At 39.9% G+C, this 27,635-nt stretch overlaps 2 protein-coding genes across 7 annotated transcripts in view; both read right to left on the reverse strand.

Moving 5' to 3' along the window:
* The window catches only part of ARID4B (AT-rich interaction domain 4B), a 165,528-nt gene that overhangs the window by 99,340 nt on the left and 38,553 nt on the right, over positions 1-27,635 (reverse strand). The window lies entirely within an intron of this gene.
* Positions 25,591-26,549, reverse strand: LOC105722384 (small ribosomal subunit protein uS19-like). The gene has a single exon (XM_064383472.1). It carries the CDS (start codon positions 26,183-26,185, stop codon positions 25,652-25,654), a length of 534 nt encoding a protein of 177 aa, XP_064239542.1. The 5' UTR covers positions 26,186-26,549; the 3' UTR covers positions 25,591-25,651.

Below are 27,635 nucleotides of genomic sequence, written 5' to 3' on the forward strand. Positions count from 1 at the left end.
AAAGAAATATAATTAGATATAAATTCTCTAATTCTTTCCCACAATCAGACCTCAGGATAGTGACCCTAATCCTGTTAAGCTATAACAGTAATTAATGTGGAATGTATTTGTTAACAAGACCAATCTATAAAATACTATAAACTTAAAAAGTGAAATATTTATCATAAAGCCTATTTAAATGTACATCATGTAAAATATAAGGGTATTTTATTTCTATTAAATATATATGGTCCATGATATGAATTAGCTCACTCACAAGTATACCCCCTCAGTCACCCATTCATTCAAATATTTATTTATTCTATGGCCATTTAAAGTAAAGGATCCATTGACCAGAAGGCAGATCTTTAAAGCTCAAATGCTGGAGGAAATAAAATAAACAAACAAAAAACTCTTCTAATATTTAGGCTCCATATTGCCAGTTACCCAAATTCAGAATAACTCTGTTGTATCTCTACCTAGAAAAGTCTAAGGTAATATAGGGCCTGGTGTGGTGGCTCATGCCTATAATCCCAGCACACTGGGAGGCCAAGGCTGAAGGCTTACTTGAGCCCAGGAGTTTGAGACCACCTGAGCGACATAGGGAGATCTCATCTCTACAAAAATTAAAAAAAAAAAAAAAAAAAACTAGCTGGCTGTGGTGCCATGCCTGTACTACTAGCTACTTGTTAAGACTGAAGTGAGAGGATTGCTTGACCCCAACAGGTAGAGACTGGAGTGAACTGTGATCATGCCACTGAACTCTAGCCTGGGCAAGACAGTGACACCTTGTCTCAAAAAAGCAAACAAAAAATAACGTAGTATAGCCTACAAGGGAGAAAAGTAAGTATATTTAAACTATTGGTAAAAACTATTATGAAGAAATCCAATCTGGAAAGTCTCAAATAAAACTCTGAAGCCAAAATGCTATAATAGGAGGGGTTCACTGGATGTTTATTCTTCTACTTCTACCTTAAGTAATAGTTATGTTTCCTCAGTTGTGACTTAGTTTTTAATAGCTGCTCTCATGTTTTATAATCAGGTACATTTCTCTATCTTTATTCCTAGGAGTTCTGCTTATATTAATTCCATAGCCAAAGGAAAATCATGCAAGTAACTTTTTTCAAAGTGCTTCATAAGAAGTACTAACATCCCAGCTGGGCGCGGTGGCTAACGCCTGTAATCCTAACACTTTGGAAGGCCGAGACGGGTGGATCACGAGGTCAAGAGATCGAGACCATCCTGGTCAACATGGTGAAACCCTGTCTCTACTAAAAATACAAAAATTAGCTGGGCATGGTGGCGCACGCCTGTAGTCCCAGCTACTCGGGAGGCTGAGGCAGGAGAATTGACTGAACCCAGGAGGCAGAGGTTGCAGTTAGCCGAGATCGCGCCATTGCACTCCAGCCTGGCTAACAAGAGCAAAACTCCGTCTCAAAAAAAAAAAAAAAGTACTAACATCCCAGGACATTCTACCAAAAGGAAAGGAGGTATGAGTTGGGGGAAAATAAAAAAATGAATTGATTACTTCTCTGCCTGAACTTTAGAGATTCCTAAATGTAAGCTAAAAGATCTGAGAAACCTATATAGAGGTTTCTCCTGCCTCAGCCTCCCAAGTAGCTGGGATGACAGGCGCCCACTACCACACTCGGCTAATAGAGAAAATGATTACATTTTAACTCAGCATTTCCGAATCTATTGTCCAAAAAACTCTTTCTTTTCTGTTGACATCTATTAACATCCTACAGAAATTCCTCAGAATGTAAAGTGGAAAATGCTGTTATCAGTAACAAATAATGAAAGAATCAATTTCATTTAATTTTAAAATAAAATTATCCCCTAAAAGTTATAGCTATCAACAGAGTAATCTATTTCCCAAAGAAAAAGGGAAAAAAAGATATTCTAGTGCTATAATAGAAGTGCCCACATTTATATCAGACCTCCACAATGGCCATTGCTTCACATTCCATGTATTTCATAAAAAGAACTCGGCCGGGTGCACTGGCTCACGTCTGTAATCCCAACACTTTGGGAAGATGAAGCAGATGGATCAAGAGGTTAGGAGTTCGATCCCAGCCTGGCCAAGATCATGAAACCCCATCTCTACTAAAAATACAAAAAATTAGCTGAGTATGGTGGCAGGCATCTGCAATCCCAGCTACTTGGGAGGCTAAGGCAGAGAACCGCTTGAACCTGGGAGGCAGAGATTTCAGTGAGCCGAGATCGCACCACTACACTCCAGCCTGAGAGACAGAGTAAGACTCCGTCTCAAAAAAACAAACAAAACAAAACAAAAAAGTAAACTCAAAACATATCAAGTATATAATTAATTGACCTAGGAAAATGCCTATTCATCAGTTCATTCCTATAACAGGAATATACCCTTATAGAAAGATAATCATTTCTACACTAAAACTTTTTAATTTTTTTATATTATTAACAACTTGATAACTTTATATTGCTGCTGTACCTAGTGAATAAATGCATTTCTATTTTACCTACCTCTCGTAGGTCTCTTAAAATATCTTTTTTCCTGGCCAAAATTATGATTAAATTCCAGACATACTAGTGACTTAATTTTAGCAAGGATATGAAAAAAGACTCAAAGCACTTCACTCAAAAATAATAAAAATGGCCACACATTGTGGCTCACGCCTGTAATCTCAACAATCTGAGAGGCTGAGGCAGGGGGATGGCCCAGGAGTTTGAAATCAGCCCAAGCAACACAGCAAGATCCCGTCTCAATTATTTAAAAAAAAAAAATATATATATTATAAGGATGGGAATATAATGCACAGCATAAGTGATAATTAATGTGTTTAATTTTTTTTTTTTTTTTTAAGATGGAGTCTCGCACTGTTGCCTGGGCTGGAATGCAATGACATGATCTCAGCTCACTGCAACCTCCGCCTCCCCAGTTCAAGCAATTCTCCTGCCTCAGCCTCCCAAGTAGCTGGGATGACAGGCGCCCACCACCACACTCGGCTAATTTTTTTGTATTTTCAGTAGAGATGGGGTTTCTATATGTCGGCCAGGCTGATCTCAAACTCCTGATCTCAAGATCCGCTTGCCTCGGCCTCCCAAAGTGCTGGGATTACAGGTGTGAGCCACGGGACCTGGCCATGTGTTAATTTAACTGTGCTAACCATAAAATGCACATGTATATCAATTCATCATGTTGTACAATGTTCAAGCTTTACTTGTTAATCAAGTATTTTTAAAAATTTTTTAAAGAGAGAAAAAAAAATTGAAGGAAATTTCCATTCACTTTGTGATTCAATTGGTACTGAGTATTACCGCTATAAAAACCCAAATGGTAGGGCAGTCTTCATGACCACAGGCTCATAACTTTCCACAATTTGCAGCCTCCTTTATTAACACATTCTGCCCTATTAGCCAGTAAAATTTTATTTTCAGAGACAAATAATATAGTTAAAAATAAATGAAAACTGATGAGGAACCTGAAATTATGAAAAATTTGCACATTTGTACCTACTGAGGAACATATATTTAGGAATTGACATATTTTTAAATTTTTAATAGAGAATTCTGAACAAAAAAAGGGTACAGAATAGTAACATCTTTAGAGTATTAGTATTCAGAAACCCATTTGCATATTCTTTTAACATTCACAGACACTAGCAACATTTCAACTACAGCAAACTGTAGATTTGCTTATTGGGCAAATTTATTAAAGCTGAATTTGCGAGAGGGGTTCCCCCCAAATTAAGCCCATTCCACATCTTCAACAACATAAAAACCCATGTTGACAGAAGAAGGGTACTAATCACTTCAAATTATTGTGCAGCAAATTATTCTTTTAAAGGGTAGTATTGGCTGGGCGCGGTGGCTCACGCCTGTAATCCCAACACTTTGGGAGGCCGAGGCGGGTGGATCATGAGGTCATGAGATCGAGACCATCCTGGTCAACATGGTGAAACCCCGTCTCTACTAAAAATACAAAAAATTAGCTGGGCGCGGTGGCGCGTGCCTGTAATCCCAGCTACTCAGGAGGCTGAGGCAGGAGAATTGCCTGAACCCAGGAGGCAGAGGTTGCGGTGAGCTGAGATCGTGCCATTGCACTCCAGCCTGGGTAACAAGAGCGAAACTCCGTCTCAAAAATAAAATAAAATAAAATAAAGGGTAGTATTTTCTCCCCTCCATGCTAGACCATATGAAAAGGAATTAGAAGGCATACAAAGAAAATGCTTTAGAAAGAATTGCAGAGGGAAACCAAAGTCTAATAAAAACTGCTACAACTGAAATACATTATTAGAGCAGTGTTAATTAGAAACAGCACAGAAAAAGCATTGATCTGTGGTTTGATCTTACTGCTGCCGCCTCTATTTATTATACATCATGTTAGGTAAGTTACTTTTCTGTTCCTAAATTCTCATTTAGCACAATAATTTGAATTTTACACATAATTGTTTAGCAAGCCTATATCAAAGCATTGGCATTACAATGGTGGTCAGAATGGGATTCTTTGAGACATATATAATCATCTAGAAGTGAAACTATCAAACTATTTTAAATTGCCAAGCAAAATATGAATGAGACTTTCCACAGAAACCCAAATCAAATCCATAACCGAGATGGTCAGATTTGAGTATGTAATTTTTGCTTGGCATAAGGTATCACTCTATCATTAGTTTAACATGAGGTAATAGAGCAGACTGATTAATAGCACAGGCTTTCAAAGCTGAAAGGCAAGGTCCTAATAAAAGCTCTACTCCTTAAACCAACTGTATGAGTTTTTGTAGGCTACCGAACCTCTCTAAGCTTCAGCTGCTACATCAAAAAAATAGGGTCAATATTAGAAAGCACCCAGTTGTGATGTCTGAAGTAGTCAGTTGCAACTTATAATTAATATTATGAAACACCTGATGTGGACAAACAAGTCATTTTATCAATGCAAATTCAGATGTGGTTCCCTTCCTTATTTCTTCTTAATATTTGAAGGGCAAAATCACATTTTGGCTGGGTGTAGTGGCTCATGCCTATAATCCCAGCACTTTGGGAGGCCGAGGCAGGTGGATCACCTGAAGGTCAGGAGTTCAAGACTAGCCTGGCCAACATGGTGAAACCCCATCTCTACTTAAAATATATAAAATTACCTGTGAGTGGTGGCCGGCGCCTGTAATCCCAGCTACTCGGGAGGCTGAGGCAGGAGAATCGTTTGAACCCAGGAGGCGGAGGTTGCAGTGAGCCGATACCGTGCCATTGCACTTCAGCCTGGGCAAAAAAGAGTGAAACTTTGTCTCAAAAAAAAAAAAAAAAAAAAAGCATTTTAGGCTGGGCACAGTGGCTCATGCCTGTAATCCCAGCACTGGGAGGCTGAGGCAGGCAGATCATGATGTCAGGAGTTCAGGACCAGCTGGCCCAACATGGTGAAACTCGGTCTCTACTAAAAATACAAAACTTAGGCATGGTGGTCCAAGCCTATAATCCTAGCTACTCAGGAGGCTGAAGGAGAATTACTTGAACCCACTAAGCAGAGGTTGCAGTGACCCGAGATTGCACCACTCCAACCCAGGCAACAGAGCAAGCCTCTACATGAAAAAAGTCAGTATAATACAGTAATTTGAGCGTAGGTTCCTAGGGCAAGAACAGTGGCTCACACCTGTAATCCCAGAACTTTGGGAGGCCTAAGTGGGAGGGTTGCCTGAGCTCAGGAGTTCGAGACCAGACTGGGCAACATGGCAAAACCCTGTTTCTACTAAAAACACAAAAATCAGCCAAGCATGGCGGCACCTGCTTATAGTCCTGGCTACGAGGGAGGCTAAGGTGGGAAGACCACTTGAGCCCAAGAGGCTGAGGTTGCAGTGAGCAGAGATTGTGCCACTGCACTCCAGCCTGGGTGACAATGAGACCTTGACTCAAAAAAAAAAAAAGCATACATTCTTAAATTAGATGCCTAGGTTCAAATCTATCCCTTAGTAGTGAGGTGACCTTGGGCTAAGCCACCTAGCTAAGTGCCTCAGCATAAAATAACAGTTCTCTCACAACAATGAGGAGTAAGATGGTACACATAAAATGCTTAGAAGAGAGTCCAACACACACGTGCCAAATAAAGGCTATTATTTTTACTTATACAACCTGGGAGGCAATTGTTTAAAAAAAAATATTTAAGTCTATATACAAATGGGTTAAGTCACAAAAAAATCACCAAATAAACAGAGCAGATGGCAGTGTAACTGTGTATACATGTGGGAGAAGCGGGGTTCCTTTAAAATAGTTTCTCCCTTATTCAATTCAGACATATAGTAATCATGTTGAACTCCAGCAGAAAGAAAATTTTAAATCTTTGTGGAGATGCTCCATAACAAAGTGTATCACAACCCTTAGTGTACCAAGATTACACCAGTATTTTGAGGCTAATTTACTTTGGTCCAATTTAGAGACATACTAAGAATTATCTTGGCAGGTTAACTAAAGTTCTTTTGACCAACACCAACCCTGATAAATATGAATGTCTATCTATATGTAGCCAAAAAAAAGAAAAACAAAAAAACTACTCTTGCCTTTTCTTTTTGCTCTGCTTCTCTAATTCTGATCAATAATATGGATCATCTCAGAGGCTAAAATAAGATGTTTTTATGTAGCACCTCCATGTCAAAAAGGAAATTAAACTACTAAATTACCATCCCTTTGTTTAGCAAACAGAACAGTTTTCTGGTTGTCAAGGCAACAGCTACCTCACAGTTATCCGCATTGCTTAAATAATTATTTTTCTAACCAGTCTACCAAATGTCTTAACTGGCTCCTAAAAACCACTGAATTCCATGGGAACACTAAAAAGCATAAGCAATTTTAAAATTAGTTATTAGTGGATAATAATCCTTCAAGATGCCAAAATACCAAGGAAGCAGAGAAGTGCACAAATGAATCAACAATAATCTCTAATGTGTCTCTGGGCTGCAGCACATCAAATACATAAATTAAGTTTTAGAAAGGCAATAGTTAAATCAATTTTTCAAATGGCTGCCTAACATTGACAATGACTAGAAAATATTCATTTGAGATTTTTTTAAAAAGCAAAACATGATAGATGACATTTTATTGAGGTAGTTTCTTTTAAAAAGTAAGGCATTCATGGGGCCGGGCACAGTGGCTCACGCCTGTAATCCCAGCACTTTGGGAGGCCGAGGCGGGCGGATCATGAGGTCAAGAGATCGAGACCATCCTGGCCAACATGGTGAAACCCCGTCTCTACTAAAAAATACAAAAATTAGTTGGGCATGGTGGCGTGTGCCTGTAGTCCCAGCTGCTCGGGAGGCTGAGGCAGGAGAACTGCTTGAACCCGGGAGGCGGAGGTTGCAGTGAGCCGAGATCGCGCCACTGCACTCCAGCCTGGCACCTGGCGACAGAGCAAGACTCTGTCTAAAAAAAAAAAAGTAAGGCATTCAAATTGGTTACAGTGCCAATGTAGCCAGAAGAATCAGAAAACAAGACTATCAAATATGATCATAAAAACCATCAGTAGGCTGAGTGCAGTGGCTCATATCTGCAATCTCAGCATTCCGGGAGGCCGAGGTGGGTGGATTGCTTGAGCTCAGGAGTTCATGACCAGCCTGGGTAACAGGGTGAAACTCATCTCTACCAGAAATACAAAAATTAGCCAGGTGTAGTGGGATGTGCCTGTGGTCCCAGCTACTTGGGAGGCTGAGGTAGGAGGATTGCTAGAGCTCAGAAAGTTGAGGCTGCAGTGAACCGTGATTGCAACATGGCACTCCAGCCGGGTTGACAACAAGACTCTGTCTCCAAAATAAAACACAACAGTAATAAATGTACTTAAACACACACCATGTGACAATAAATCTATGAAAACAGCCTATTTTATATATAACAATCCCAATAAACAAAATAGTGGAGATAATTTCTAAAAAATGAATGAAGAAAATATACTCACATTTATATACCAAAGGGTATAGCATTTAAAAACCAAGCTTAAAATATACAATTTGTGGGGAGAGAGAAAAAAATGAATACATTGAGGAATGTAACTTCAAAATATTCTCTGAGGCCATTTCTTCTCTCCCTTTTCTAGTGGCACTAAGGACATGGGTTTGTGAAGGGGTAAGGGTTGAAGAGGCACAAGGACAGATGCTGAATATACAAAGCAGTGAAGAGGAGGCTGGGGACATGGGTGAGAGCTGAACAGGAACAAGATGAGCAGCAAGGCTGGAAGATCCATTACCCTGACCAAATAAGTAAACTGACTAATCAAATAAGTCAATACATTGAATATAGTGGGGGCCATGTTTCCCACTGCCAAAGAAGTTAAAATGGAAGGAAGGGGGCAGACTATAAAGAAGTCTAAATATTGAACTGGAATTAGAAATTTGGTTTGAGTTCATGGTTATATATATATATATATATACACACACACACACACACACACAGAAAAATAAATGAGCTCTTATAGATGTGTGTGTGTCCCTATATTTTCCTAGCTCTAACAAGAAAGTACTAAAAACAACCAACAGACAGCCCAGAAACAACAACAACAAAAAGCAATAGCCTGCAACTTTCTCTCTCTCTCTCTCTCTCTCTCTCTCTCTCTCTCTCTCTCTCTCTCTCTCTTTCTATCTTTTTTGTTTTTGATATGCAGTCTTGCTCTGTTGCCCAGGCTGGAGTGCAGTAGCACGATCTCAGCTCACTGCAACCTCTGCCTCCAGGGTTCAAGCAATTCTCCTGCCTCAGTCTCCCGAGTAGCTGGAATTACAGGCATCTGCCACCAGGCCTGGCTAATTTTTGTATTTTTTAGTAGAGACAGGGTTTCACCAAGTTGGTCAGACTTGTCTCGAACTTCTGACCTCAGGTGACCTTGGCCTTCCAAAGGCTGGGACTACAGGTATGATCCAATGCACCCAGCCCACATCTTGATTTCTAAATTACTCTCTCCAGTAAAAGGAATTAGAATCCTTAGAAAAATGGCTGATTTCAAGGTTGGACAGACAAAAGTACAAGAAGAATCTGAAACACCTTATGTCAGAAAGTAAAAAATGGTGCAATTAATGATAGGGACATTTCAAAGGGACACAGGAAGCACTTGTAGGGGTTTTCCTCTTACTGGCCAAATGGTGGAAAGTTTGAGCATTAAAATAAATACTATTTGTTCTATTATCTCCTTAGGGATATGTATGTATGTCAAATTGATCAACTTAACATCTGTGTATTCCACAGTAAATTAATTTTACCTCAGTTTTAAAAATTGATAACAAATTACAATGCATTCAGTAAAAATGAAATCCATGAGTCCATACTGACAAAAATGAATGAATGAATGCTTTAATATGTAGAAAAGAGAAAGCTCTTCTTTATAGTAAAATGTTAATAACTGTAACAGAATTGATAGAGAATCAATGTTTGGCAACCATCATAAAGGTGGTTGATTCAGAGAGCTGGCAATAGATGCTAAGCTGATGAGTGGGTTTGATAAACAAAATGTCTGCATCATTTTTGAATATTACTGAATTATTTTTAATGGTTTAACTGTGTGATGTTATGTACTGGGAACAAAAAAGCAACCTTTCTGTTGTATCAAAAGAGCAATCTTTCTGTAGTATACCTGCCAAAAGTAACCGGAAATGAGAAAAAGCAGACAGACCAAAGTTGAAGTTATTCTACAGAATGTAGGGTTTGTAATTCTTAAAACTCTAAAGAACATGAAATACAAGAAAAGCTGTATTTAGGGAAATACAGAGAATAGTCTTAGATTTAAGTAGTCTGAAGCGACATGACAACCAAATGCAACTTGTGTCCCTGGATAGAACCATGGCCCAGAAAGGAAAAGGACATAATTAGGAGATTTGATGAAATCTGAAAGCGAGGGTCTGTGGATACGAATGATATCGCTGTACCAATGACTGCCTGATTTGGAACGTCGGATGCAGGGTAAGTAAAACAGTGTTCTATTTCTTAGGAATTACACACTGGAGTACTACGGGTGACAGAACATCGTGTTTTAAGCTTGCTCTTAAAAAGTTCAAAGATAATGATAATGAGTACATACTCATACGTGTGTTTATATATATATACAGATATATACATACAAATCTATGTATATATCTCTCTTCCATACACAGAGAAAGATTTGTATGTATCTCTGTGATACATACAAATGACATAGAATGTTAACAATTGGCCAGTCTGGTGAAGAAGATTGCATGAATAATTTATACAGCAAATTTGGAATTATTTGAAAATAAATTATTATATAAAGTAATATATATTTATTGGGCTTTTGCATATTTTTCTATTAATTATCTATTTATATTCTTTACCCTATCTTTCTGAGATACTCATTTTTTCTTTTGCTGGACTGTAAGAGTTATTGTATATTTTAAAACTCAAAACTATCTCTATTTCTTAATATTCTTCTTAAAAATTTTTAAAGTTTATTTTTATGTTTTTACATGGTCTTACTCTTAAAATTTAAGTTACTTTAGGAGACAAAACCACAAGTTACTTATAAGTAAATTTTAGATCCACATCTAGTAACCAGAGGGATATCTGCATAGTCGCAGATATTAACAGAAGAGTATCCGCATATTCCTGGGAATTGGAATAACTCCAAAGAAATATTCTAACTAGAATTTTCTGCCTCGGCAAACAGGTGAGAGAGAAATCAGGACAGACATTATTAAATGCCTACTGTATTTAAGGCACTGTTCTAAGTATCAAAAAAGCAAAGGAGCTTCTCATGTAACACAGCAAGGCTACTCTGCCCTGAGAAGAGGTTAATTTTATTTGTCATCTTGCCAGTGAGATCACAACCACATTCAAATGCAAATGAATCTTCTTTGGAGTAACATCACTCTCAGAAAATACTTAAATTTTCATGATCTGGAAATTAGAGGAGCCTAGTGGAGGATTCAGCCAGTTAAAAAATCAGAATACAAAGAGAAACAGAAACTGGCATTGTTATAGTTTAATGTATCTGGCATGTTTCATGTTTGTATTAACTATGGGCATAGATAAGAAGGCAATAAGTAGAACATTTTTTAATATAACAAGTCACTAAAGAGATAGCATCTGGAAAATATATAAGAGTTTGATTTAAAAAAAAAAAAGGGCTAGGGTAACCAATGCTAAATACTCATTGATATTAACACTATATACTGACTTTCCTTTTCCCAAATATACCAACATTTTGTAAAAGTGACCATTTTATACCGTATTTTAATGATTCCTATCTGTCCTCTAGACTGAGCTACCTAAGGCAGAAACAGTGTCTTATTCACCTTTGAATGCCTTGGTCCTGGAATAGCACCTATATATAGAAGAAATTAATTAAATAATTGTGAACACAAAAAGATTAGATATTAGTTAAGCCCTGCTAAATGAGATGCCTCTTAAGTTGATTATTTATACATTAAAAATACTTTATATTAAGAAGTATGTGCTCTGGGATCAATATCTAAGATCAAACTTTAGGTTCCTAACTTAATAGCTATATCATCCTTGGGAAAACTTATTTAACTTCTCTGAGCATAGCTTCACATCTGTATAGTTGATCATGGTAAAAAAATGAATATATGTTTACTTTTATATTACACATTTATTACATATTCTTATAATTAAATACAAATTACTATTAATATATAAATTTATATATTAAATACACACCACACAAATGTGACCTGTTACATATAAAATCATATAAGCACTCAATATAAATGAATGTCTGCTTTGTTATTATTAACACTTTCTTAAAAGCAGAATTTGTATTTAACAATCAGATGATGCAGAAATTAGTGACAGAAGCAGTTCAAGAATAGGTATGAGCAGCTAAGCTTATGAGTACAGGACGACAGAGAGGAATGATAGGGGCACTGGCAGCAAATATCCACAAGTGGCAATTTCTTTTGGCCAGGTGATTCTCCAGATACTCTAGAGAAATGTTTTCTGAAATCTCAAGTTCCTGGCAGTAATATTTACAAGCTGGAGTGCAATGGTGCGATCTTGGCTCACTGCAACTTCCACCTCCCAAGTTCAAGTGATTCTCCTGTCTCAGCCTCCCAAGTAACTGGGACTACAGGCATGCGCCACCCGACCTGGCTAACTTTTTGTATGTGTATTTTCAGTAGAGGCAGGATTTCACCATGTTGGCCAGGCTGGTCTCGAACTCCTGACCTGAGATAATCCACCCCTTTTGGCCTCTCAAAGTGCTGAGACTACAGGTATGAGCCACTGCACTCAGCTTACATAGCTGTTCTTAAACGTAAAGAAAATTCTCTTGCCCTTAAAGAGATGATGATTTATTTTTATGTTACTGAAATTCATACTAACATAAAGCTACCATATTTCATCTAATTTAAGTCATTAATTGTAAATCACACTTACCCCTAAGAAAGAAAAAAGCTGCCAATTAAACTAAAACATACCATCAATTGATGGCTAAATGCATCCTAATTTCATAAATGCTAAAGTGTAGAAAATGTATGCCTTGTATCTGATAAAATATAATAATACAGTAGCTAAGAATTCTTTACTTTTACAGAACTGTACAAGTATAAAACCAAATCTGGCCGGGCGCGGTGGCTCACGCCTGTAATCCCAGCACTTTGGGAGGCCGAGGCGGGTGGATCACAAGGTCAAGAGATCGAGACCATCCTGGTCAACATGGTGAAACCCCATCTCTACTAAAAATACAAAAAATTAGCTGGGCATGGTGGTGCGTGCCTGTAATCCCAGCTACTCAGGAGGCTGAGGCAGGAGAATTGCCCGAACCCAGGAGGCGGAGGTTGCGGTGAGCCGAGATCGTGCCATTGCACTCCAGCCTGGGTAACAAGAGCGAAACTCCGTCTCAAAAAACAAAAAAACACCTAATCTGCAAACTAAATTCCACAAACCAACAAAATCAATGAAATTCAAATAACATTAATTCAATATGATGAATGATATTCTGCTACAACTACACACTCAAAATGCAAACATGGCACAGACTACTTTGGACTAGCATGCTTTTAATATTGAGCACAGGGTAATGAATCAATTGTCCCACCACTTTTCTCTATGTAAACTAGTACAAAACCTTTGCTAGACAGATCAGTGTTGCCTCATGAGGTAGGAACGTTATCACTTACGTTAACTCTGTTGTTTTATAATTAAACCTGCAACAACTCACTATGAACTTTGGTTGTAAAACATAAAAAGCAACTGCAGAAACGGAAATGATACTAGATTGGTGCAAAACTAATTATTTTTGCCTTAAAACTAATGCAAAGCCAGGCGCGATGGCTCACGCCTGTAATCCCAGCACTTTGGGAGGGTGAGGGCGAGTGGATCACCTGAGGTTGGGAGTTCGAGACCAGCCTGACCAACATGGAGAAACCCCACCTCTACTAAAAATACAAAAAATGAGCTGGGCACATGCCTGTAATCCCAGCTACTCGGTAGACTGAAGCAGGAGAATCTGCTTAAACCCAGGAGGCAGAGGTTGCTGTGAGCTAAGATCACACAACTGCACTCCAGCCTGGACAAGAGCGAAACTCCATCTCAAAAAAAAAAAGAATTGCAAAGGCCAGGTGCGGTAGCTCACACCTGTAATCCCAGTACTTCGGGAAACTGAGGCGGGTGGATCACGAGGTCAAGAGATCGAGACCATCCTGGCCAACACGGTGAAACCCTGTCTCTACTAAAAATACAAAAATTATCTGGGCGTGGTGGCATGTGCCTGTAATCCCAGCTACTCAGGATGCTGAGGCAGGAGAATTGCTTGAATCCAGAAGGAGGCGGCTGCAGTGAGCCAAGATCGCACCACTGCACTCCAGCCTGGCAACAGAGAACGACTCTGGCTCACAAAAACAAAACAAACAACAACAACAAACAATGTAAATGAGACCATTTTTAACATTATTTAACAATAATCTAAATGAGACATTGTGTGTGTGTGTGTGTGTGTCTGTTGCGTGTTCTGTTGGTTTTGTTTTACATTTTTCTCCTGATGACCCTTCCCAGTATCCTTCAGGATTTTACTGATTTTTTTCTTTTTCTTTTTTTTAATCTTTTTTTAATTTAATTTTTTTTGGTGGTTTTATTTTCTTTTAAATTTTTTTTTTTTTGAAACGGAGTCTTGCTCTGTCACCCAGGCTGGAGTGCAGTGGCACGATCTCAGCTCACTGCAACCTCTGCCTCTTGGGTCCCAGTTCAAGCAATTCTCCTGTCTCAGCCTCCCAAATAGCTGGGATTACAGGTATGCACCACCAAGCCCAGCTAATTATTGTATTTTTTTTTTTTTTTTTTTTTTAGCAGAGATGGAGTTTTACCATGTTGGCCCGGCTGGTCTCGAACTCCTGACCTCATGATCTGCCCGCCTCGGCCTCCCAAAGTGCTGGGATTACAGGCGTGAGCCACTGTGCCCGACCTCTTTCAGGATTTTAATGGTGGCACTAAATGGCTTTTCTTGGCCATTCCTTCCATCCTACCTCACATTAAATGGAGATTCTATTAGTTGCTGAGGATATCTATTCCAACTATTTACTTAGGACCATAAGCAACAATTTCAAGATGAGTGTAAAGAAACATATTTAAGTCAAAACTCTATCAAAATGCTATTTCTTGATTCTCCATATGCACCTACTCTTAATGCTAGGTCACAGTGGTATTCTTTTGAGTCACCAGAAATTAATGGCTAAGTCAGAGCCAATATCACATTTTAAGACCTGAGTATTATTCCCCTATCCCACTGTACAGCTATTTAAGTAAATGTACACACACAAAGTATCATTAGCAAAAGCAAGTAGAAAGGGTCATGCTATACACAGGGATATGTAACAGGCCTTCCAGGATACGCAATCTTGCCTTCTTTCAATGGGCTCTCAGAACTAAACAGACTCAATCTCAATAAGATAGTTTATATTAGATTATCATCAGATCTGGAGTTTTAAAAAATTATACCGCCTCCCGCCCACCACCCAAGATGCCAAAAGGAAAGAAGGTCTAGGGGAAGAAGGTGGCTCCAGCCCCTGCTGTGTTGAAGAAGCAGGAGGCCAAGAAAGTGGTGAATCCCGTTTGAGAAAAGGCCTAAGAATTTTGGCATTGGACAGGACATCCAGACCAAAAGAGACTTCACCCGCTTTGTGAAATGGCCCCGCTATATCAGGTTGCAGTGGCAGAGAGCCATCCTCTGTAAGCGGCTAAAAGTGCCTCCTGCAATTAACCAGTTCACCCAGGCCCTGGACCACCAAACAGCTACTCAGCTACTTAAGCTGGCCCACAAGTACAGACCAGAGACAAAGCAAGAGAAGAAGCAGAGGCTGTTGGCACAGGTCAAGAAGAAAGCTGCTGGCAAAGGGGCTGTCCCCACTAAGAGACCACCTGTCCTTCAAGCAGGAGTAAACATCACCACCACCTTGGTGGAGAACAAGAAAGCTCAGCTGGTTGTGACTGCACACGATGTGGATCCGATTGAGCTGGTTGTCTTCTTGCCTGCCCTGTGTTGTAAAATTGGAGTCCCTTACTGCATTATCAAGGGGAAGGCAAGACTGGGACATCTAGTCAACAGAAAGACCTGCACCACTGTCGCCTTCATACAGGTTAACTTGGAAGACAAAGGTGGGTTTGGCTAAGCTGGTAGAAGCTATCAGGACCAATTACAATGACAGATACAATGAGATCCACCATCGCTGGGGAGGCAATGTCCTGGGTCCCAAGTCTGTGGCTCACATCGTCAAGCTTGAAAAAGCAAAGACTAAAGAACCTGCCACTAAACTGGGTTAAATGTATGCTGTTGAGTTTTCTGTACATAAAAATAATTAAAACAATACAAATTTTCCTTCAAAAAAATTAGACCAATCAAATAAGTTATTAGGTTATTTATCTACCTAAGGATCTCAATGCACATGCAAACATTTTCAGAATTTTATTATCAAACCTGCTCTGCTACCTAAATGTATTAACCATGCCCACCTAGCCTCCAGTTTAAGCTCTGCTTCACTGGGATTTTCTGATCTCCACTGAGATTATGAAAAACATTTCTATGGCATCCCCTCCTATAAGCATTCCCTGTGGGATAGAAAAGCCAATAAATCCCTTAAAATAGTCTGACATTTCCCTTATGCTGAAGAGAGAATCTACTAGGCTATAATTACCCAAGGGAGATGATAAATTCCAGGTGATATGAGGAAGATTCACTGAGCACATACAACAAATAGAGAGCAGTTAATTTACTTACCTTAAAAATAGGTAAGAAATAAACTTTACTAGTATTTCTTATGTTGATCTACAGGAGCAACACACCTTGCAAACACACACATCCTGAGGGAAAAGTGGCAGTGGCACAACATGGGAGGGTTGACAATGAAGTGTTCAACTGTCCCATGACTTTCGGCACATTGCATTTGGTAGGCTTGTTCACGGGAATTTTACAGATTACATATTTCTTGTTTACATAAGTTCGTGGATTGTATTATAAACTAGAAAAGTGGTTTTCAAGTATGCTCCCAGGACCAACAGCATCAGCAACATATGAAAATTTGCCTTTTTGAGACAGGGTCTCACTCTGTCACCCAGGATGGAGTACTGACCTGAGATCCTAACTCACTGCAGCCTCAACCTCCCAGGTTGAAGTGGTCCACCCACTTCAGCCTCCCAAAGTGCTGGGATTACAACAAAGTGCATACTGCACCCAGCCAACACTTGGGAATTTGTTAGAAATGCAAATTCTCAGGCACCACTCCAGACATTCTCAATTAGAAACTCTCCTAGAGGGAAACACCACTTTGTGTCTTTTTTTTTGAGATGGAGTCTCACTCTGTCACCAGGCTGGAGTGCAGTGGAGCAATTTCAGCTCATTGCAACCTCTACCTCCCACGTTCAAGTGATTCCCCTGCCTCAGCCTCCTGAGTAGCTGGGATTACAGGTGTGAGGCACCACTCCTGGCTAATTTTTTGTATTTAATAGAGATGGGGTTTCACTATTTTGGCCAGGACGGTCTCAGTGTCCTGACTTCGTGGTCTACCCACCTCAGCTTCCCAAAGTGCTGGGATTACAGGCATGAGCCACCATGCCCGGCCTGTATTGTGTCTTAACAAACCATCCGGGAGACTCTGATGCACCTCTGCAGACAGAAACATTGACCTAGAGTTCATTCTTGTAAGTCTTTTTTTTTTTCCTCTAAGTCTTAAGTAGATATTTGTAATAGATATGCTCAGCAACTAACAGAATCTCCATTTGATTTCCTGAACCATGTAGTATGAGGTATTCTAGGAACCAACAACTGAAAGCCTTCTGGAAATTTCAGAAGTCATTAAAGACTTGAAAGATGTCAGGATGTGATAATGAAAACAATGTAATGTACACACAAAATAAAATATGGTCATAAAAGCAGACCAATTTAAAATAATCTATTATTAAAAAGTTGCTTTGAGAAGATTCTGGCAAAGAGATCAGCATTTGAGATAAAATAATCAATGCTAACAACTAAAAATTTAATAAAGAAAAAGCGAATATTCTATGCAGAAAAAAAGTTAACAGCAGACCTGAGACGGCTTTCCTTAGAAAGGGCTGCTTGCAAAGTTGGCCCTTGGCTGAGAACTCACAGGAACCTGGAATTAGGGAGAGTTCCTAGCACCAAGTGCTAAGGATGTGTCTGAACTGTATTTACAAACAATATTGCTTATGCTTTCATTATCAGAGTCTGGAATTTGGTATGTGCCAGGCATGCAGTACCTATGTGACCAGCTCCAAATAAAAATTCTGAACGCTGAGTTTTAAGGAGCTTCTCGGTTCCAACACTGCATATGTGTTGTCACAATTCTTGGTTAGGGGATTATGTGTGCCTTGTGTAACTCTACTGGGAGAAATCTGCACCTGGTTTCCTCCAGACTTCACCCCATATATCTCTTTTCCTTTTGCTGATTATGCTTTGTATCCTCTTGTAATAAATCACAGCTGTAAACATGACCAATACACTGACTCCTTGCTCACTGCTTGACAGCAGGGGTGTGGGGTGGGTCTGCTGTCAGCTGCGGAGCCCACTTGGTTACACAAGCGAGACCCTGCAACATAGGGAGTTGCCAGGCTTCCAGTCCAGCTGGCGGGAAGGACTGGTGCAGCAGAGGGGATAAAGGTGTAAGCAAAGAAAACATGGTTCAGGGGATAATGGACAGAGAGGCCTTGTGTTGATCCGAGCACATTTTTGGAAGGAAATTCTTAATATTGTGTGAGTGCCAATTCATAATTCAAAAATTAAATCATATACCTAAAAACGAAAAAAAAGACTCCTGAGTAACTTCTGATTATTTTATATATTAAAAGATAACAGAAAAAAAGTGGTTTCAAATGTGAATCCCAAGTGAAAAGCCACCCACTCTACAGTTTACAAACTTGCCATCAAGGTGGCTTCTCACCACAGCAACTCTATACACATGCTTTAAAGTGAGCAGGAGGGCTGGGTGTGATGGCTCAGCCTATAATCCCAGCACTTTTGGGAGGTTGAGGCAGGTGGATCACTTGAGTCCAGTTCAAGATCAGCTTGAGCAACACAGGGAGACTCGGCTTCTGCTAAAAATAAAAACAAAGGCTGGGTGTAGCGGCTCATACCTGTACTCCCAGAACTTTCGGAGGCTGAAGCGGGTGGCTCACGTGAGGTCAGGAGTTCAAGACCAGCCTGGCCAACATGGTGAAACCTTGTCTCTACTAAGAATACAAAAATTAATTGGGCATGATGGTACACGCCTGTAGTCCCAGCTACATGGGAGACTGAGGCACGAGAATCTCTTGAATCCAGGAGGCAGAGGTTACAGTGTGCCGAGATCGTGCAACTGCATTCCAGCCTGGGCAACAGAATGAGATTCCGTCTCAAAATACAGCTGAACACAGTGGCCCACGCCTATAGAAGGATCATTTGAGCCCAGGAGGTAAGGCTACAGTGAGTTGTTATCATGCCTCTGCACTTTAGCCTGAGTGACAGACCGACATCCTGCTTCAAAAAAAAAAAAAAAGAAAAGAAAAAAGAAAGAAAGAAAACAACACCACCAAAGTGAGCAGGAGTTACTTATTTAACAATGCCAAGAGATACTCTCATGCAATTCTAGGGAGGTTGGTGAATGTATTTTTAAAAACCTACTTTTTATAGCATTCAAAAGACCAAGAAGAAACGCTGAAAAAATCAGAAATACAAAAATTAAAAGAAATTATCACATTACTTATATTAGATACCAAAATATTATCAATAAGGAAATACTTCTCAGATACAAAATGATCTCTAAAACTTTCCTATTTTGGATAAAATACCAGCCTAGGAATATACACCATGATTCAGAAGGGGAATCTGCTATGAAATAAACAAAAACAGTAAAATGCGAGAACATAGTGGCATATTTAAGAAATCAAAATCATCAAAAACACAATCACTACTAAAGCATATAATGGTATCTAACAATGTCTTCAGTGAGTCCTGGTTAACCTATTATTACCTGGTCATCCCTTAGCCCTGTGATATTGTATGAAAACTATTTACAGTTTTATTTAATATATCCTCATGATTCAAAGTTTAGTTGTTTTTTGTTTGTTTGTTTGAGACGGAGTTTCACTCTGTTGCCAGGCTGAAGTGAAGTGGCGCAATCTTGGCTACTTGCAACCTCTGACTCCCTGGTTTAAGCGATTCTCCTGCCTCAGGCTTCCAAGTAGCTGGGATTACAGGCATGCACCACCACACCCAGCTAATATATTTTGTATTTTTAGTAAAGACGAGGTTTTACCATGTTGGCCAGGATGGTCTCGATCTCCTGACCTCGTGATCCGCCTGCCTCAGCCTCCCAAAGTGCTGGGATTACAGGTGAGAGCCACCGCACCCAGCCAAGATTCAAAGTTTTTACATGGTCTAGGAAACTCAAGATCTTCTTGAGAAATGCATTGATTTTATCGTTCAGCACTGTCTCTAACTCATAAAAAGTAACATTTTCTGCTTAAGACTACTTCACTGGATATAATCGACTCAAAGCAACCTTCTTTTTGGTAGGCTTTGGGATAACAGTCAAGGCAAATTTAGTCAATGCAAAAATTAGTTGTATGAGTGTGTCAAAATTTTGGAAGCACAAGTAGGTAAATCAAGGTGCTATGGACAATGGGTGAAAACTATTATAAATATGGAAAATTTTAACCTGGAAGCCATAAAATTGTTTCTGTGGATTTCTGAAGACTCTACAAGAATTTTCAGAGATGATGTATCTACACAATAAAGCCTGTGCTCTGAACAGACCCAAAAAAGTTTAAGAACCCCTTTTGTACCCTGATTTTTCATAAAAGTTATCTAATTAAAATGAGACAAAGGGAAAACAGGAATACTTAAAGGCAACTTAAATCAGATTTAACCAGACATGGAAATACTTACTACATTAGGTATTATTTAATTTTATAACAAATAAGAAGTTTTATATATCTTTTAAAACACATTCATTTTTATCACAAAAACAATTATGTAGATAAATAAAAAAGTATTATTACCCACTAGTATAAAAGAGCAAAGAGAGGTGGAGCTTTAAGTGATTTTAAGGACATAATTCACTGGAGGCAGGAAAAGAGTTTAAATCTACATGTCATACCATAACTGCCTTATCAGGTAGTAACAACCTAACACTCTCTAAAAAAAACCTATCTTAAACCAACATAAATTAAACTTATCTACCAATTCAGAAGCTAATGTTTAAAATGTTGAAAAAAAGTTACTACAAATTCTGTTTTGAGAAATCCACTGGTGAAGGTTTGAAAGTACATACTAAAGTGTTAATAGTAGTTACCTCTATAAAGTCTGAATTATGAGTGATCTTTTTCCTACCTGATTTTCTGGATTTTCCATACTTTCTACCATGAGTTTTTCCAGAAAATGCTAAAAATCAAGTAAAATGCTTTATGTTCATTATTAAATTATAAAATTATTAATATTAAGTCCCATTATTTAACATTTACTTAAGACAGTCAATTTTAAGATTTCTTGCCGAGACTTTTAAGAAAAAGTCAACTAGCCAGGCGTGGTGGCTCACGCCTGTAATTCAAGCACTTTGGAGGCCAAGGTGCGGATAACCTGAGGTTGGGAGTTCAAGACCAGCCTGACCAACATGGTGAAACCCCGTCTTTAAAAAAAAAAAAAAAGGAAACAAGAAAAAGTCAACTTAGACCCTAAACTAAAAAATTAAATACACCCTTTATTTATTTATTTATTGAGACCGTCTCACTGTGTTGCTCAGGCTGGAGTGCAATGGCGCAATCTCAGCTCACTGCAACCTCCGCCTCCCAGTTCAAATGATTCTCATGCCTCAGCCTCCCGAGTAGCTGGGATTACAGTCATGTACCACCACAGCCAGCTAATCTTTTTTTTTTTTTCTTTAGTAGAGATGGGGTTTCGCTATGTTGGCCAGACTAGTCTCAAACTCCTGGCCTCAAGTGATCTGCCTGCCTTGATCTCCCAAAGTGTTGGGATTACAGGCCTAAGCCACCACAACCGGCCTGATTCTACATTTAAAATGAATCACCATTAAATCTTCAAGGCCAGGGCGGGCACAGTGGCTCACACCTGAAATCCCAGCACTTTGGGAGGCTGAGACAGGCGAATCACAGAAGATCAGGAGTTCGAGACCAGCCTGGCCAACATGTGAAACCCTGTCTCTATTAAAAATACAAAAATTAGCCAGGCGTGGTGGTGGGCACCTATAATCTCAGCTACTTGGGAGGCTGAGGCAGGAGAACTGCTTGAACCTGGGAGGCAGATGTTGCAGTGAGCCGAGATTACGCCACTGCACTCCAGCCTCAGCGACAGAGCGAGACTCCGTCTCCAAGGGGAAAAAAAAATTCCTCAAGGCCTAAATTATCTACTTGTCAAGTATCCAATAAAATTGATGATGCAATGTGATGAATTGATCAGAGAAATTTAATTACATATACTTCACTGGCTTTTGTCTGTTACATTTATATTACAAATGTAACTTTAAAATCATAACCTGCTTATGGCCTATGATTTCAACTAAAAATCGGTAGACACAGTGGCTCACGGCTATAATTCCAGCCACTTGGAAGGCTAACATGGGAGGACACCTTGGGCCCAGGAGTTCCAGAAGAGCCTAAGCAACATAACAAGACACCATCTCTAAAGTTAAAATTTGGAATTCTTCCCAACTCATTCTACAAAGCCAGCATTATTCTGATACATAATGACATTATGAGAAAACAAAACTACAGGTGGCTTATACTTGTAATCCCAACACTTTGGGAGGCCAAGATGAGAGGATTGCTTGAGTCCGGGAGTTCCAGACCAGCTTGGACAACATAGAAAAACCACATCTCTACAGACCAATATTCCTCATGAGCACAAATGCAAACAATTCCTTTTTTTTCTTTTTTTGGAGACAGGGTCTTGTTCTATCAGTCAGGCTAGAGTTCTGTGGTGCAATCTTGGCTCACCGCAACCTCCAACTCCTAGGCTCAAGTGATCTTCCCACCTCAGCCTCCCAAGTAGCTGGGACCACAGGTGCAGACCACCAAACCCAGCTAATTTTTTTTTTTTCTGTAGAGACAGGGTTTTGTCATTTTGCCCAGGCTAGTCTTAGACTCCTGGACTTAAGCAATCCACCTGCTTCACCCTTCCAAGACAAAGTGCTGGGATTAGAGGTGTGACCTACCACGCCCAGTTCAAAAATTCTAAATAAAATTCTAGCATGTAGAATCCAACAATATGCTTTAAAAGATAATATATCAAGTGCAGCTTATTGTAGAAATTGAGGATTATTCTAAAATTCAGAAGTCAATCAGTATAATTAACCTATTGACAAATTTTTTAAAAAGATCTAGATATACACAGAAAATGCATTTTATTAATACAAAATCCATAATCCTCTCCTGATGTAACCTCTTAGCAAACTAGGAACAGAAAGAAACTTCCTCAATCTGACAAAAGGCATCCATGAAAAATCTGCAACTAACATTACACTTAATGGTGAAAGACTGCTTTTCCTTACAATTAAGAATAAGACAGGGATATCGACCTCACCACTTCTATTCTGCATTGTTTTGGAGACCCTAGCCAATGCAACCAAGAAGAAAAGACATTTAAACTGGACATGAAGAATAATAGCTGCCTTTACTGTCAACATGATCCACTGCCAAGGAAATCCGAAGGAATCTACAAAAAAGCTATTGTAACCAATAGGTGGTTTTTAGCAAGATCACAGGATACACAATATAGAGAAATCAGTAAGATTCCTATACATTAACAACAAACAACCAGAAACTGAATTTTAAAACAGTATCATTAACAACAGAATAAAAAATAACTAAATACTTAGAGCAATCCGGCAGAGAGTTTTCATTCTGAGAGTTCTAACTAGTAAATCAGGATTCCTTATACAAGTGTTTTTCAAATTGAATGACAACCTATTAATTACTAGGAAGGGAAAGAACAAGAGAAAAAAATGATACGAGAGAAAAAATGACTGCGTTAACAACTCATTCATACATTTGTTTTTGGTTTTGGAGTTTTTTTTTTAGATAAGGTCTCCCTCTGTTACTCAAGCTGAGTGCTATGGCTCACTGCAGCCTTAATTTCCTGGGCTCAAGCAATTACCCTGCTTCAGCCTCCCAAGCAGCTGGACTACAGGCATGCACCACAATGACCAGCTAATTTCTGATTATTTGTAGAGACAAGGTCTCACTATGTTACCCAGGCTGGTCTCAAACTCCTGGAGTCAAGTGATCCTCCCACCTTGGCCTCCCCAAGTGCTGAGATTAAAGACGTGAGCCATTGCACCCAGCCTCATTCATACATTTGACCTAAAGCAGATAACATATCAGGGTACTGGTTAGGAACCAGAGACTTGATTTAACACTCAGTCTTTGTTTTCATGGACTGAAGTGGAGGAATCAGTTAAACAGTTAAATTACTATATGAAGATAACTACTATGGTCAGGTTCTATACAAGAGGAGCATGAAGAAGCATGCGTCTTAGGACGTCAGCGAAGGATACCTCAAGGATGACTGGTATTTTAAGAAAAGAATTCAGATGGGTTGAAATGAGAAACAATATAGATTCTGGAGAACTACAGTACATGAGGAAAGTTGACAATATAGAAAGCTACAGTTATGGCCGGGCGTGGTGGCTCATGCCTGTAATCCCAGAACTTTGGGAGGCTGAGGCACGTGGATCACAAGGTCAAGAGTTCGAGACCAGCCTGACCAACATGGTAAAACCCCATTTCTACTAAAAATACAAAAATTAGCCAGGCATGGTGGTGGGCGCCTGTAATCCCAGATACTCAGGAGGCTGAGGCAAGAGAATTGCTTGAATCTCTGCCTCCCGGTTGAGGTTGCAGTGAGCCAAGATCGCACCACTACATTCCAGCCTGGCAACAGAGTGAGACTCTGTCTCAAGAAAAAAAAAAAGAAAGCTACAATTATTAATGACCATAGTCGGGGAGAAGCATGACCTGACAGCAACAGAAGAACCACTACAAAGCTTTATAAACAAGAGTTACATTATCTGATTTGTCTTAGAGCACTGTGGCTGCAATGTAAAAAAAACAGACTCCAAGAATACAAGACTGAATCAGACAGATCAGTTAGAAATCTGCTGCCAAATCTAGAATGAGATAAGATGGCTTACACTAATGCTGGGATGGAGAGAGAAAATCTGGGTAAAGACATCCTCACATTTAGTGACTGACTGAATAAAGGGATTTAAAATTTTACCTACCGGCCAGGCACTGTGGCTCATGCCTGTAATCCCAGCACTTTGGGAGGCTAAGGCAGGTGAATCATTTGAGGATAGGAGTTAGAGACCAGCCTGGCCAACATGGTGATAACCTGTCTCTACCAAAAATACATTAGCCAGGTGTGGTGGCACACACCTGTAGTCCCAGTTACTCAGGACGTTGAGGCAGGAGAATCACTTGAACTCAAGAGGCGGAGGCTGCAGTAAGCTGAGATCATGTCACTGCACTCTAGCCTGGACAACAGAGGCTCTCAGAAAAAATAACTTTTTGTTTGCCCCTTTACTCCTCACCGCTGACTTCCATTTCATAAGAACAGATCTGGCCAGGCATGGTGGCTCACGCCTGTAATCCAAGCACTTTGGAGGCCAAGGTGGGCGGATCACCTGAGGTCGGGAGTTCAAGACCAGCCTGACCAACATGGTGAAACCCTGTCTTTAAAAAAATAAATAAATAAAAGTTAAAATAAAAAGAACAGATCTGATCCCAGACTAGTAAACAAAGAAAAGAGAACTAAAGAGACATCTAAACTGCAGCGGAGGTTGTAGTAACAAAGCAGAAGACAAAAGGAAATACCAGGTGAGGCTACGGGTCAAGAACAGTCTCATTGTGTGTACTGTCTTGAATGTACCAGAAACTACTAGTGTTCATAATGGCATATGAGAAAGAATCTGCTTATTTTTATAACTAAGTAGATTCCTTGCCCTAAAGTAATAAAAACATGCATCACATCAGGCAAATTAATGCCTAATTATCAGCAAGTTAGTAAACTATTTCTGTTGACACCTTTATTCTCCACCCAGTGAATCAATGGGCAGCTACTATTTTCACTAAGTATTGTTAAATGAGCTTGACAAAATGACATATTCTTATATGAATTCCTGGTCCTCAAGAATTTAGTCCTTTCTTTCTTTTTTTTTTTTTTTTTTGGATGGAGATCTGCGTGCCTTTATTAGCAGAGCCACTACTTGAGGGGGATGAAGCGGGACGAGTGAGTGACCCCGATGCCCGGCCAGCCGTGCTTCACGGGCTTGTAGGTGATGGAGAACTCGCCCAGGCAGTGGCCGATCATCTCCGGCTTGATCTCCACCTGGTTGAAAGTCTTGCCGTTGTAGACGCCCACCATGCTGCCCACCATCTCGGGCAGGATGATCATGTCTCGTAGGTGCGTCTTCACCACTTCCGGCTTCTCCATGGGCGGCACCTCCTTCTTGGCCTTGCGCAGGCGCTTCAGCAGCCAGTGTTGCTTCCGCCGAAGGCCCCGATTCTGCCGCCGCCGCTGGCGCGCACTGTACAGCTGCATCAGCTGCTCATAGGACATGTCCAGCAGCTGGTCCAGGTCCACGCCGCGGTAGGTGAACTTCCGGAAGGTCTGCTTCTTCTGCGCTACCTCTGCCATCTTGCCGGATCCTAGGAAAAGACCGTTCTTGTCCGCGCCTGCGGAGTTATCGCCGAATTTAGTCCTTTCTTCAGCATACAAGTTAATACATGAATTCATTTGCGTTATAAAAGTATAAAAACACAGAAGGATACAAAAAGCCAGTGTCTTTTACCTTCTCTGTTCCCACATCCCTCATGAACATAACTACTGTCTCCTTATTTAGGCTATTCTCCCAGTCTTTCTCTGCATTTACAGGAACCTATGTATAAAAACAACATATTTTTTCCAGCATAAATTTTAAATTGGCTTTTAGTTGTGCAATCTATGAGCATATTATCCTTGTAAAAATAATAAAACATTAATGTGACCGGGCACAGTGGCTCACGCCTGTAATCCCAGCACTTTGGGAGGCCAAGGCAGGCGGATCACAAGGTCAGAAGATCAAGACCATCCTGGCCAACATGGTGAAACCCCACCTCTACTAAAAAAAAAAAATACAAAAATGGGCACGGTGGCTCATGCCTGTAATCCCAGCACTTTGGGAGGCCGAGGCGGGCGGATCACAAGGATCAAGACCATCCTGGCCAACATGGTGAAACCCCGTCTCTACTAAAAAAAATATAAAAATTAGCTGGGCGTGCTGGCGTGTGCCTATAGTCTAGCTACTTGGGAGGCTGAGGCAGGAGAACTGCTTGAACCCGGGAGGCAGAGGTTACAGTGAACCGAGATCGCACCACTGCGCTCCAGCCTGGCTCCTGGCAACAGAGCAAGACTCTGTCTCAAAAAAAAAAAAAAAAAAAAAAAAATTAGCTGGGGGTGGTGACGCACACCTGTAGTCCCAGCTACTCGGGACACTGAAGCAGGAGAACTGCTTGAACTCAGCAGGGAGAGGCTGCAGTGAGCCAAGATCGCACCATTGCACTCCAGCCTGGGCAACAGAGTGAGACTCTGTCTCAAAAAAAAAAAAAAAAAATTAATGTAAGTCCTAAATTACTACACCCAATCCCAAACCCTTCCCATTGACAATCACTATCATTTTGGCACATGGTCTTTCAGGTTTTTTCCAGACCTTCACTTACATACATGTACATGTATCCATATATAATAAGATTTCTGTAAATCTATTTTTACATAATTGGTAATACATTTAATATACTGTCTTTCAACTTTTCTTTCATTCAAAAAATGTTTTAGAGCTCTTTCCACATCAGTAAACACAAACTGTCAAATTATTTTTGTGCTATAACCATTGTAGGAATTTGCCATGGTTATTTAGCTTGCCGTCTATTGGTGTTATGAAGTGGTTTTCTGCTTTTCACTATTAAAAAGAAGGCTGCAACAAACATATCCATGCCAACTTCCTTGTGCAACTGTACATGGGCTGCTTCTGGGTAGGTATCAAAAGGCAGCACAAAGAACATGAACATTTTTTACTTTAAGACATAACCCAAATTCTCCCAAGGAATTTCTAAAGTATAATTCTGGTGCCTTGAAGGCCAATACATAATGAAAATACTCTTATTTACAGTTGAATGTTCTATTTTCAACCAAAGCTTTTCTAATCCTG

This window comes from Aotus nancymaae, unplaced genomic scaffold (assembly GCF_030222135.1).
Source record: "Aotus nancymaae isolate 86718 unplaced genomic scaffold, 86718_ANA_hifiasm-v0.15.2.pri h1tg000032l_0, whole genome shotgun sequence".
Taxonomy (NCBI): Eukaryota; Metazoa; Chordata; class Mammalia; order Primates; family Aotidae; genus Aotus; species Aotus nancymaae.